Below are 12,233 nucleotides of genomic sequence, written 5' to 3' on the forward strand. Positions count from 1 at the left end.
GTGTGTGTGTGATTTTTGTTGCCACTCGGTTGCTACAATGTGACAACGCAACAATGTAACGTCCTATATTCTAAACGCTGCAACGTTGTGGCAATTCTCAGTGAGCTCATTATTATGTCTACCCTGCGGTCCTTGCAGGCTAAAGAAAACATTTGATTTTGGCAAGGGCTTTCCTTCATCTGACATGTTGTCATCACTTGGTTTAGCCGATGGTGCTGAAGAAATAATGTAAACAACACTTAAACCGAATCAAATCAAATCTTTCTTTTGGCAGCACAACAACATGAACGTTTGCTCTTCAAGGACCTTGACGCATCGCTTCCATTCAGCCATTGAACTGGGACGAGTAGGGTCCATACTGTTGTGGTTTTACTGCGACCTGTATGTGGTTTGTAGAGGTAAAATGTTGCTCTTTAACTTATATTAGGGATCGTTCTGCGGTGTGAGGTGAAACTACTCGGTCGACTGGAGGCATCGGTAAGGATCAGGGGTATAATGTCTGGAGCGGCCGGTGGGGGAGGAGGCTCCTCCTGTCAGGGCGCAGCAGCGGCGGCCAGTTGCAGCTCCGCCGGCTCTCCCTACGCTGCTGCAGCCGGAGGAGGCGCAGGGGCGGCCGGGAGGCTGCCCGCGCGCGTCCTGGAGCACGTTTTCTCGTATTTGGAGATGACCGACTTGATGCGTTGCGCGTTGGTCTGCTGGCATTGGAACAACATGCTGGCGGACGAAAACAGCGAGGTGTGGCGCAGCCTCTGCAGCCGGTCTTTGAGCGATGAAGCTATGCGTTCGGACATCCTGTGCAACCTGCCCACCTACAAGGGGAAAGTAGGTTTACCTTTCATAGCGCTGTTGTCTCCGGTTGGGAGAACCCGTGATTGATGGCGAACCCCATTCAAAAATCTGCCCTCTGATGTGTCTCACTGTCCTCAGGAATATATCCATAAGCAGTAATATTGTATGCCAGAAGAAGACTAGCTATTCATGCTCGGTCTTTTATAAACTTATACAAAGTAAAAGTAATACATGCGTATGTTTTCTGAAATACCGAATTAAATTTGCAGATTCTTAAATGGGGCTTGGTGACAGGCTAAATACTGTGTTTTGTTGTCATTATGTCATGGTACCCTATGTTATTACATGGCCTCTGAGGGGTTACTGTTACTGTTTATTATTGGCTAATTATGTGCATGGTGTGCAAGGAAATAATTGGCCTGCTGTAAGTGAAGCCAAAGAGCTGTCTCTGAATGGGACTGTATGACAATGTGTCATGAAATTATTCTTAATTTATCATGGGACATGGAACTTCTTCAAAAAGCTGTGGAGGTCCCTAGACTGCATGTTTAAAGGCCACTGATCCAGTTGTAAAACTCTGGTCTTTCATTGGAAGATACTGATTAATGTATCTGAAATTATGATAGCAGCCACAGTTATTTTCTAATAAGCTCCTGAGCCATGATAGCTGTTGTCCCTGTCCAATCGTTCCCTACAGCTCAAGGCCTATCAACATGCTCTGAGCTCCCACGACTGCTCCCGCAACGTTTACGTGAAGAAGAACGGCTTCACCCTGCACCGCAACCCGATCGCCCAGAGCACGGACGGTGCTCGGGGCAAGATTGGCTTTTCGGAAGGGAGGCACGCCTGGGAGATCTGGTGGGAAGGCCCTCTTGGCACCGTGGCAGTGATCGGCCTGGCCACCAAGCGGGCGTCCATGCAGTGCCAGGGCTACGTGGCCCTGCTGGGCAGCGACGACCAGAGCTGGGGCTGGAACCTGGTCGACAACAACCTGCTTCACAACGGAGAGGTCAATGGCAACTTCCCCCAGTGTAACAATGCGCCAAAATATCAGGTAGGATCTCTTTGTACCCTCATCAGATTTGAGATAATCCAAGAATAACTCGTGGACTGAATTGCCCAATTAGTAACAATGTCGGTGATATATGTTTGTCTTTGTCTTTTTTTTGTAACCCGGCAATGTGTAATTGTGTTTGTCCACAGATCGGGGAGAGAATACGAGTGATTCTCGACATGGATGACAAGACGTTAGCCTTTGAGAGGGGTTTTGAGTTTCTTGGTATAGCGTTCCGCGGACTGCCCAAAGCCTGCCTGTTCCCAGCTGTCTCTGCAGTGTACGGCAACACTGAAGTCACCATGGTGTACCTGGGAAACCCTCTGGACGGCTAGACGCAGAGCCACCATCAAACACGAACAGGCCACTGGGCGAGTGCGGGACTTTTTTTTTCTTTCTGTCAACAGACTGCCGACTGTGTTTGTCGCACCGTCTCAAAAGGTTTCGGAGACCAAGGGGGTCATGTTCCTTCCAAGCAGAATAACTATTCACACACGCAAAGAGAACCGTTGGCGTTTCTACTCCGGCTCGACACGAGGAGTCAAACTACAGAGGGGAGAAGGAATGTGTGGGGACTGTCACAAACATGATTCTGTATCGACGTGGACGACGTGTCCACTTTTACAGTTCAGCTGCTGGACCACTTTATTTTCTGGATAGGGGGAACATTATTTAAGTGCGATTCAGGCCAACAGCGCTGACTTTGTGTCCGCTTAAATGAGGCCAAAGCTATTCTAAACCGTGGCAAATACTTTAAGACATGTTTTTAAACAAGCGAGACAGTAGTTGTTATCGATAGCTATTCGTCGTAAAAGGAAACAGCTCATTGTGGATTAACACAGGTTCACTATAATCGAGGACTGGAGTATAACAGTTATATGCCAAATCAATGTGACCTGATCGCTATAGGCAAACATAGAGGACATGCGGACCAACTGTCATGCATGTGCATGGATACTGGCGTAAAGACTATAACACCCGACCTTTGATATACCTACCCCGTAATGGTGGAAACTATAGCTGTATCATGTTTATGTGCGTCCTTTTTAATGTGCTACTGTAGTATTATACACTATTTATTTCTTGTTTTTTTATCTATGGTACTATGGATACTGTATGGTAATAAGGCCTGAAAATAAAGTCTACATGATGCCACTCTTATAATAAAGATGTGTTGATGTTTGATGCTTCGGCCGTCTGATTGCGTTACATGTTTCCAGACAACTTTATTTCATATTTTTTGGAGGCTGCGAAGTCGAGGTTGCAGGACGACTGCATGTTGTCGCTGTCCTGACCCAACATGTAGCTCCAAAAGTTGTGATTTTGAAATATGAACTGTTCCGATAACTGAAAACAGGGCTGTTATGGAGTCCCAGTGCATAGTTTTCACAGAACAGCGATGTGAATTGTATGGTAACTGCATTAGTTTTAGTAGGTTATTGCTGTATGAAGTAAAGAGCATATACAAGCTTAATTAACCATGTGGTCTACGGACGGGTTGCTAGTGTGGTATGGATGAATTGCACATTAATATAGGCAGTTGCTAGTATGCAGCAGGCAGAGGGAATATGCCTGAGAAGCACATCAAGTCAAGGCCGTCCATTCAGCGCTTACTGGAAGTGTTGCTCCGCGTAGTCACTGCATGTGGATCAGCGATACCCTGAAGAGTAAACAGTGCTCAGCAGTCATCTTTTCCCCTGGATCGATAGAAGTATAGCTATGGAAACATATTGCTGTTATGGCCTGAACTATCCGCTATTAAGGCGCAGAATAAAAACCATCTGACGCTGATGGCCTTGCTAGAGAACAGGAAGCTATGCGGCTATATATTAAGTTTAACTTCACAGTCAGCATTCTTAATGAACAGATTCATACCGGGACATTTTTTGGCACATTTCATATCAGGCTTGAGGCGTATTTATGCACAATTTTGTTAAATTTTTAGCCACATTAGCGGCGTGGAAACGTTGGTAATCGTCTAGATGTTTCCACAGCGCCGTCATCAGGTCAAAGTTAGCCTGAATTTGAATTGTAGTTATAGGGTGACGACATCCTGGTCAACGACAACGTTCCATTGCACTGCTACACCTTAAAAAAAAAAAAAAAAAAGATAAAGAAATCAAGACATGTCTGCTGCTATATTAATACTCTGAATGTTACATACAATGCTTTAAACATTGTTCAGCTGTACTAAAAGTAACGGTTAAAAATGATTGACTTTTTTAAAACTTTTGCTGTAAAGACTGAATGTCTAGTACGTCGGCCTGGGGGGAAACAATCCTACACAGGAAGAGATTTATTGGAGAAATCACAGCTGTTTGTATTGAAATGTACTGAACCAGATCATCAGGACTCATGAATGTGAATTGACAGTCTCTCTCTGCACCCTTGATTGTTTTTTTTACTGCCTGCCTGTCAGTCAGTCAGCCAGCCAGTCAGTCACTCTACCTGTTGGTCTGCTTTCCTCCTGGCTGGGTTTCTAATTAATTACTGACAGCCTAGCTGGCTCTCTAAAAATCCTCTTCTGTTGCTCTGTATAATATCCCTTACACCTACAATACTAGTTTTAAATATGAAATATATCCTGTCTCCACCGGGGGGCAGTCATCCCTTTGTGCATGTTATGCAAATAGATACACCATAGAGAATCCCAGTCATCCCAGTCATCCCACCTTACTTTTCTATACAAATGCAACTTTTCATTGCATTTAGTTTGCATTAGACTCCAGCAGTCTTAAGATATTACAAAACAAAATGACGTACGCTAGAAATATTATGATGAACAGAGGAACTGCATTAATATCTCTTGTAGAATCTAATGTTTACTGGCAGTTGATCAAGAAAATGTAAACCTGAGACATAGGAATCCTCAACATTCTGAAGTATTAGTATTATAAGTATTTATCCTCATTTGATACTGTAACTCCTTGCTGTTGTGTTTTTTTACTACATGGTTTGAGTTGCCCACATCCCCACTTTCCCATGAGACTTCACACCACAACTGCCACATCGCCTCCTCAACTGTGTCCTATGTCTAATAGTGAATTCATAGTCCAGTGTGAGAGCTGCTTTCCATCCGTCTGCTTAGAATATAAGAATAAAACAAGTGATGCATGCTGATCTATGTATAGCGAAGTGCACACGCTGCTCTATAAAGCTATATATCGCATGTGAAGTTACACCCGATGCAACCCGAGACAGCAGCCATGTTTCTGTAGAAGCCCAGGACTCACTGTCTCTAGATAGGGCCATTCACGTTTTAACGTTTATAAGTAATTAAGTGTTTACGTTTTTACGTTGCCTATCATTACACGTAAAAAGGTTCAGTTGGTTGTGCCAGCATCCTGTCGCCACCCAAACGTACAACAGATAGCTGGAGATATCCTGTGTGAAAAACAGGAAGAAATGAGAGCAACAACTCAACTCTACAAGGATGGCACCATCACTTCCTGATTCCTATTCCCTATTCTCTCACCCGTGGGTATCTTGTAAGGAGAAACAAAAGTAACAAGCACATTTAACAAAGTTAAGAGCACCAAAAAGAGCGAGTGTACATTTTGGAGCTGGTCATCCAGAAAGAGAGATGGAGACACATGCATGAAGGCAGACCAACAGGTCGAGGGACTGAGTGACAGACAGTCAGGGTTTAGAGAACTTGGTTACTCAAAGTAGCCATGCTGGAAACATATTGGTATTGAAAGTAGAACATTCAACGGCAGTATTCACTCAGGATGCGCTGCAGTGACTTGGTTTGTGCTGAAAAGTGGGCTCTGCATCAACTTTATCCTTTGTGAACCTAAAACCTCTTCCCCCTTGAGTGTCTCTGTGTGTGACATCTGTGTGTTTTGTCATGGCTGTTGCAGTGAAAGGCCGAATAGAATATCGGGCAGGAAGGGTGTGTGTGCCGCGTGGTTTCCTCTCTCACAAGTTGGCTGATCAGAACAAGCCGAGGGTGTGAAGGGTGTGTTCTTGTTAGGTTTTTGTGGTTGCAGTTCACACTCTCATCACTCGTGTGACAAGGTGTGGGGGGGGGGGGGGGGGGGGGGGGGGGGGGGGGGGGGGGGGGGGGGGGGGGGGGGGGGGGGGGGGGGGGGGGGGGGGGGAGGGGAGGGGGGGGGGGGGGGGGGGGGGGGGGGGGGGGGGGGGGGGGGGGGGGGGGGGGGGGGGGGGGGGGGGGGGGGGGGGGGAGGGGGGGGGGGGGGGGGGGGGGGGGGGGGGGGGGGGGGATTGTGCGGTGGCTGGTTGAGAGCTGGTGAGCCTGCACCATCGGCCTTCCTGTGGCCCCGGCCTTGAGAACCTCTTTCTGATTGCAGCTTGTTCCCATGTGACGTCTGGTTTCCGTTGCTTGCCTGCTTCCCAGCGAACCAGTCCGTGCAAGAGCAACGGTGCTTCAGTCAGAGCAGAGGAAAGGCAGCTGAGCTCACACGCGAAGAGCACCCTCTGCAACAGCGACGACATGGTCAGGGGATCAACCGTCAGTGGCTTGGGAAATCCACACCTAACCACCAGCGTGAGTACAATGCACTGCACATTAGTTTACTGCAGGATGCAGGATGCTAAAAGGAGCGAACGGCATGCTTTGTCTTCAATTAGAATGTTGAGCGTAAACAGTTTTTGTCTTTTGAACAAGATGTCTTATTGATCACCTTCTTTTGTGCATACTTGAACCTGGCTTTAGCACTCTAAATAAAGTCTTGTTACAACTCTTGTTGACATAAAAATGTAGTTGATTTGTGATGCAAAATAAGTCATTATTAATGCTACTGAATTGCTTTTGAATTGAATTCGAGTAATGGATTGGGATTCTGCATTTTAGAAAAAAATAATTTAATAATGCTGATTTCACTGTTTGATTCAAATATCGCACGTTTTACCATTATTCTAATGGACGAAACCGTATGCTGTTGTTTTGTGCAATCGTTATGCCATATCACATCATGTCATGTCATTACATTTCATTTTAGTTGACGCTTTTATCCAAAGCGACTGACAATCATGTTACATTCATACACCGTAGACACAGCTACAGGGAACAACGCAGGGTTCAGTGTCTTGCTCAAGGACACATCGACTAGGGCAGGGATTGAACCACCAACCCCCTGATTGAAAGACGGACCTGCTCACCACTGACCCACAGTCGCCCATATTATGTCAGTGTCAAACACTGGGTGGACACTCGGAAAAGAGATATTAGTGTTCTGCTAAACTGTTTGCACACAACAATGTAGTCAACTCAGATAAGCTATTCATTTGAATAGTAAAATAATTAAATAAAACAGCAAAGTGATAAGATCCGTGATAACATTTTATATAGAAGATGAAAAAGGTTTTCATATAAAAGTAAAAGCTAAACAACATCACTTACTGCGTGAGTCCACTGAAATACAAAGATTCAATTGCGTACGAGCCAAAAGGGGAACACAAGGCCTTCACATCCAGAATGCGTCACGCAGTGGTTTTAATTGAAATTAGGGAAACTTCACCAAAATGCCCAGTATTCAATAAAAGAAAATGTAGTGACGACAGTCACACATTTATATCATATTAATCAACTCCAATTTATTTTATTGAGTTGTGTCAACCAAACGGAAGAGAAATGAAATGCAGATTACAGATTACGGGCATGAATAATGTGCGGATCACATTCATCCCCCATGAAAGACATATAAACTGAAAGCACAGTTTACACATGTTTGTCAAGTCTGGCATGTAAGGTTCAGGATACTGCAGGTGAGGTTTAATACAGAAATGTTGAAGTTATGACTCCATAAAAAACATAAAGTGAAAAACCTGTGTTTGGCATGAGTAGGTAATGGCACCTGCCAGTCCACTCTACGTCTCGCTCTCCCAGTGAGATCAGCCCTTTATCGTGGAGGGATGGATTTACCCAATTTTGCATGCCGAGAGAGACATGGCGACATTGGTGCTCGTTCCAAAATGTCACGATACCCGTGCTCGTCGCCGCATGCACATCTTGAACTGAGGAAGAGCGAGGCCAACGCAGATGCTCACAGGGCTGATTATGTTGAATCATCTGTAGTCAGCTATAGTCATACTTTGATCAATCCAGCATCCTCCTTCTGTCTCCTTGTCAACAGTGAGGATGTTAAAATGCTGATCCACGGGCTCACCCCCATCCTGCTCTGCTTGTTAGCCATGTGGAGAATCCTGACGCCGGTCTTAAGTCATCCACAACACAGTCAGTGCCAGCTGGTAAGATGTCTCTTTTTAAACACAGCTCCACACCCCGGGGATCAATGAGATTGCCTGTATTAATAAAGGTAAAATTAAGAGTTCTCTTTTGGGATTAATAAAGTTATGTCTTATCTTAAATAAAAAATAAAAACACCTCAAAACGAACGGAGGTCTTGTAGGAAAATGTCCCACTGGGAGACAAACTCAAAAAGATATACTTTGTTGATAAAAGATAAGCATTGTGATATTAATGTCATTACAATGCTCTACTCTGATGCTGCATTCAGTGCGTATCAGATGTTATGTAAACATGATAACTGAGACTAAAAATGGTCATGTGAACATCCTGCAGGAAATAGCATTTTGTGAGGATATTTTAAGTGCTCTGACATTTCTCACTGTGTCTCATCACAAAGGCAAATTGAGTAATTTAATCCATAAGTAATCTATAGGAGCTGATGTACAATTGTGCTTTGAGCTTAACGCTAACATCGACATGCCAAAATGTTCACATTACCAAGTCATATTTACCAAGTTCACCAACTTAGTATAAGCCTAATGCTAATTAGCATGAAAAACAAAGCACAACTGATACTGAATGCCCTTAGTTTTGTAGGTCACATTTAAAAGTCAAAATTAAAGTAAAGTACCAGGTTCCAAAGTTATTTGAATTCATCCTCTATGGACCTCGAGTTTGTGTGGCAAATTTAATCCTAATCGAGTCAACAGCTTTTGATTCATTTCACTCTGTGGACCAACTGACCAACGGAACGACATCCATCTTGTTGCTAAAAGCAAAACTAAACTAAAGCCCATGTTCGATAAAGTCATATAAAAGGTTAAACAATCCGTCTAAAAAGGAAGCTCGTTGATATAAACCCACAAAAGAGTAATTTCAGCCTTGTATTATTTCTAAAAAGCAAAACAAACATTTCAAGACAATCAACAAACCCACAAACTTAAAGGCTTGTGCTCTCCTTCTCTCTGCAGATACAAAGAACGGCTCTCTGCAACAATGGCGAGCTCTCCTCTGTGCCTGCAGGACTGCCCGACAACGTAGAGGAGCTTCAGCTCAACTACAATCACATTCAAACACTACAGGACAACTCTCTCCTCCGTTACCCCTCACTAAACACCCTGAGCTTAGCGTGTAATAGTTTAGAAAAAATAGAGTCACACACTTTTCAACACTCCAAATTGTTAGAAAGCCTCAATTTAGCAAATAACAATCTTCACATTGGCTCCCAGGAAACCAGCCATGCATTAAAGACTCTCCCCGGGCTTCGGGCTCTGGATCTCTCCCAGAATGAGCTCAACGACGAAATGGTGGCCACTCTCCTCCAAAACCTGACATCCCTGGAGTACCTCGATCTCTCTGGGAACTTATTGCAGAGACTGGACGAGACCTCGTTCGGGGATCTTCACCAGCTCAAAGAACTCGACCTGCAGAGAAACATCATGTATGAGATTGACGGCGCCTTCGACAGCAATCCGAAGCTCCAGCGGCTCAACTTGGCCTTCAACTATCTGCTTTGCCTGACAGACTTTCACATGACCCAGCTGGTGGTCCTCAACGCCAGCCACAACTTCATTGAGTGGTTCATCACCAGACAAAACCTTAACGACACTTTCCAGTTAGAGACACTTGATCTATCAAATAATAAAATGCTCTTCTTCCCTTTCTTGCCCGACCACAGCCACTTGAGGACTCTCTACCTCTCCCACAACAGCGTTAGCTTTTACGAACACTTGGCAGACAACAGCACATACCCGAACTCGACCACGACTGTGGAGTTCTACAATATGAAGAAGTACATGGGCAACGTGACGACTCAGCTGTGGGACGAGAGCCTTCACGGGGACATCTCCTCCGTAGAGACTTTGGATCTGAGAGGAAACCTGGTGGAGTATTTTCCCGATGGGTTCATCCAGAAAATGCCTGCCCTGTCGAGGCTTCAAATGTGCACCAACTGTCTGGAAACCTTAAATCTAACGTCGGAACAGTTCTCCGGCAGCTTGTACGAGTTAGACCTCAGTAACAACAGACTGAGCAAGATCGTTGCCGATAGAGGTGCGCTGACCGCTCTTGGCAATCTGACGTACCTTAACCTGAGTTTGAACAATCTTGAGCGGTTACCCTCGGGATTATTTTCCTCATTGCAAAGCCTCCGGTCGGTGGACCTCAGTTACAACAACGTTGACATTTGTCGTCCCGAGGAAGCTGACACCGGTAAAGACGCAAGCTCGGCTTGCGCGGATTGGAAAGACATTGCATCCCTAACGCAACTTTACCTGAAGGGATGCAACCTGAAAATAATTCCATCGTCCGCATTCGCTGGGTTGTCTCTCACACACTTGGAAATGTCCGACAACCCTGGACTCATTGTCCAAGAATCAATACAAAGTCTCAGCAGAACTTTACAGCATCTAGGTTTAGGAAACACTCAAATACAAGACTTAGACTTCTCCCATTTACAAAGTCTTGAGTCTTTAAACATTTCGAGGAACTCGCTTGCCTACCTTCCCCCTTCCCTTTTAAGTCTTGACCTGAAAGTGCTGGATTTGAGGGACAACAGACTATCCACCATTCCCTCTGGTCAGGCAAACACATTAGCCTCCAAACTGCACACGGTTTTTCTCACAGGAAATCCGTTCAACTGCTGCCAAACTGAATGGTTCAGCACATTTGAAACAAAAAAGACAATCAATATGGTCGGACGATCAGGCATTGAGTGTGAAGATCTCATCCAGATGACACACAGAGTGGAGCACTCTCAGTCATTTATTTGTTTGGAGAAAGGCGGGGAATCTATAATCTGGTATATTCTACTTTTTGTACCCATCTGTCTTTCTTTTGTGGGCATTTTGGCCATTGTTCTGCTCACCTTCAAGCCGAAAATGCTCCAAAAGTCAATCAAAAAGAATTGTTTGAAGCCTACGTCTTACTGATACTTTATAAACCAGAAACAAAAATATGTTATGTACAGTATGTTATTGAGAATGATGTGACTGAATGTATGTTGGCAATAAATGTAATTCATTGTAAAACTGTCTATACAATAATGAAAGAACAATTCTATAATATATATTCAAGCAAGGGGGCAAGGGTGTGTGTGTGTGTGTGCGTGTGCGTGTGCGTGCGTGTGTGTGTGAACATATGCAGAAGTAGTGTGATGCAAGTTGTTGCTATAAGCAGCAGAGGAAACATGAAATTTCCTGTTTTGCTAAGATGTGCAGGAACTGCTCAGTTCAGTATCTCAAAGAGGAGGGGTATACGGTTTCCTTCCCATCAGGGAGACACAGATGCAACATAAGCATGGCCTTTCAGTGTGTCCGTAAAGCTATAATAATAAACCTTACAAACAATCATTCCTCTACAGTTGTGCGTTGTTGCTCGGGAGTCGGAGGCTCAGTGGGTCGCTGTGCACTGTGCAGGAGGCCTAACCAGAAAGTAACCAGAATACCGCTGTGGTGATGCTCAGGGTCACGGTGGTTGAAACATAAAAAAGAGAAACCGGAGTAAAGCTGTGTCAAAACCCAGAAACACCATCATTTCTACATAACTTTTTAACGACAAAGTCATCAGAGTCAAAACATGTTTTTGGGTGTGCATCAGCAGAGCAGGGAGGGTTCCTTCTGAGCATCCACATGGGTTCAACTCAGGGCCTCAGGCTTGTTATTATAAGGTTTCTGGTTGAATATCTTGCACCAGAATTTATTTAATAATAAGTAGTGTGAACAATGACTCGTCCAGCACTTTTGGATTTTATACTCAAAACCACTATAAGTCTACTTTGACACAAAAGCACCAGCAGATATATTGCTGTAAGGTAGAAATCAAGGTTTTCAGTTTCCATCAGGAAATTAACAGCCTGCAATATGAAATAAAGGCAAAAAAGTTGTTCCCATCATTTGCGGAAGGCCCTTTGCTACTGGTCACAGATTGTTGACCAAGGGGAATTTCATTTGATTACTCAGCTATATCAAGTCAGAGGTTAGAAGACAACTATATACAAACTCTGATAACTTTGAATCCAACTTAACATGGTGTATAACTTGAATACACGTGATTGGACAAGCCTTATCCCGTGGTGGCTGGGGGAGACAAGTGACCACATACATATCATTTATATCACGATCCAGTCAACTTTGTAGCGTGGACACGACACAGCAAATGTACAAAGCACGCAGAAAT

General features: G+C 44.4%; 2 protein-coding genes across 2 annotated transcripts; both read left to right on the top strand.

The window, feature by feature from the left end:
• Positions 1 to 12: 12 nt before the first annotated feature.
• On the top strand, positions 13 to 3,026 carry fbxo45 (F-box protein 45). The gene is made up of 3 exons (XM_034559986.1): positions 13 to 822; positions 1,487 to 1,843; positions 1,993 to 3,026. Exons 1-3 carry the CDS (start codon positions 496 to 498, stop codon positions 2,176 to 2,178), a joined length of 870 nt encoding a protein of 289 aa, XP_034415877.1. The 5' UTR covers positions 13 to 495; the 3' UTR covers positions 2,179 to 3,026.
• A 3,196-nt stretch (positions 3,027 to 6,222) lies between these two features.
• On the top strand, positions 6,223 to 11,091 carry nrros (negative regulator of reactive oxygen species). The gene is made up of 3 exons (XM_034560298.1): positions 6,223 to 6,353; positions 7,942 to 8,056; positions 9,029 to 11,091. Exons 2-3 carry the CDS (start codon positions 7,955 to 7,957, stop codon positions 10,985 to 10,987), a joined length of 2,061 nt encoding a protein of 686 aa, XP_034416189.1. The 5' UTR covers positions 6,223 to 6,353; positions 7,942 to 7,954; the 3' UTR covers positions 10,988 to 11,091.
• Positions 11,092 to 12,233: the final 1,142 nt, after the last annotated feature.

Source organism: Cyclopterus lumpus, chromosome 20 (genome assembly GCF_009769545.1).
Source record: "Cyclopterus lumpus isolate fCycLum1 chromosome 20, fCycLum1.pri, whole genome shotgun sequence".
NCBI classification, from domain to species: domain Eukaryota; kingdom Metazoa; phylum Chordata; class Actinopteri; order Perciformes; family Cyclopteridae; genus Cyclopterus; species Cyclopterus lumpus.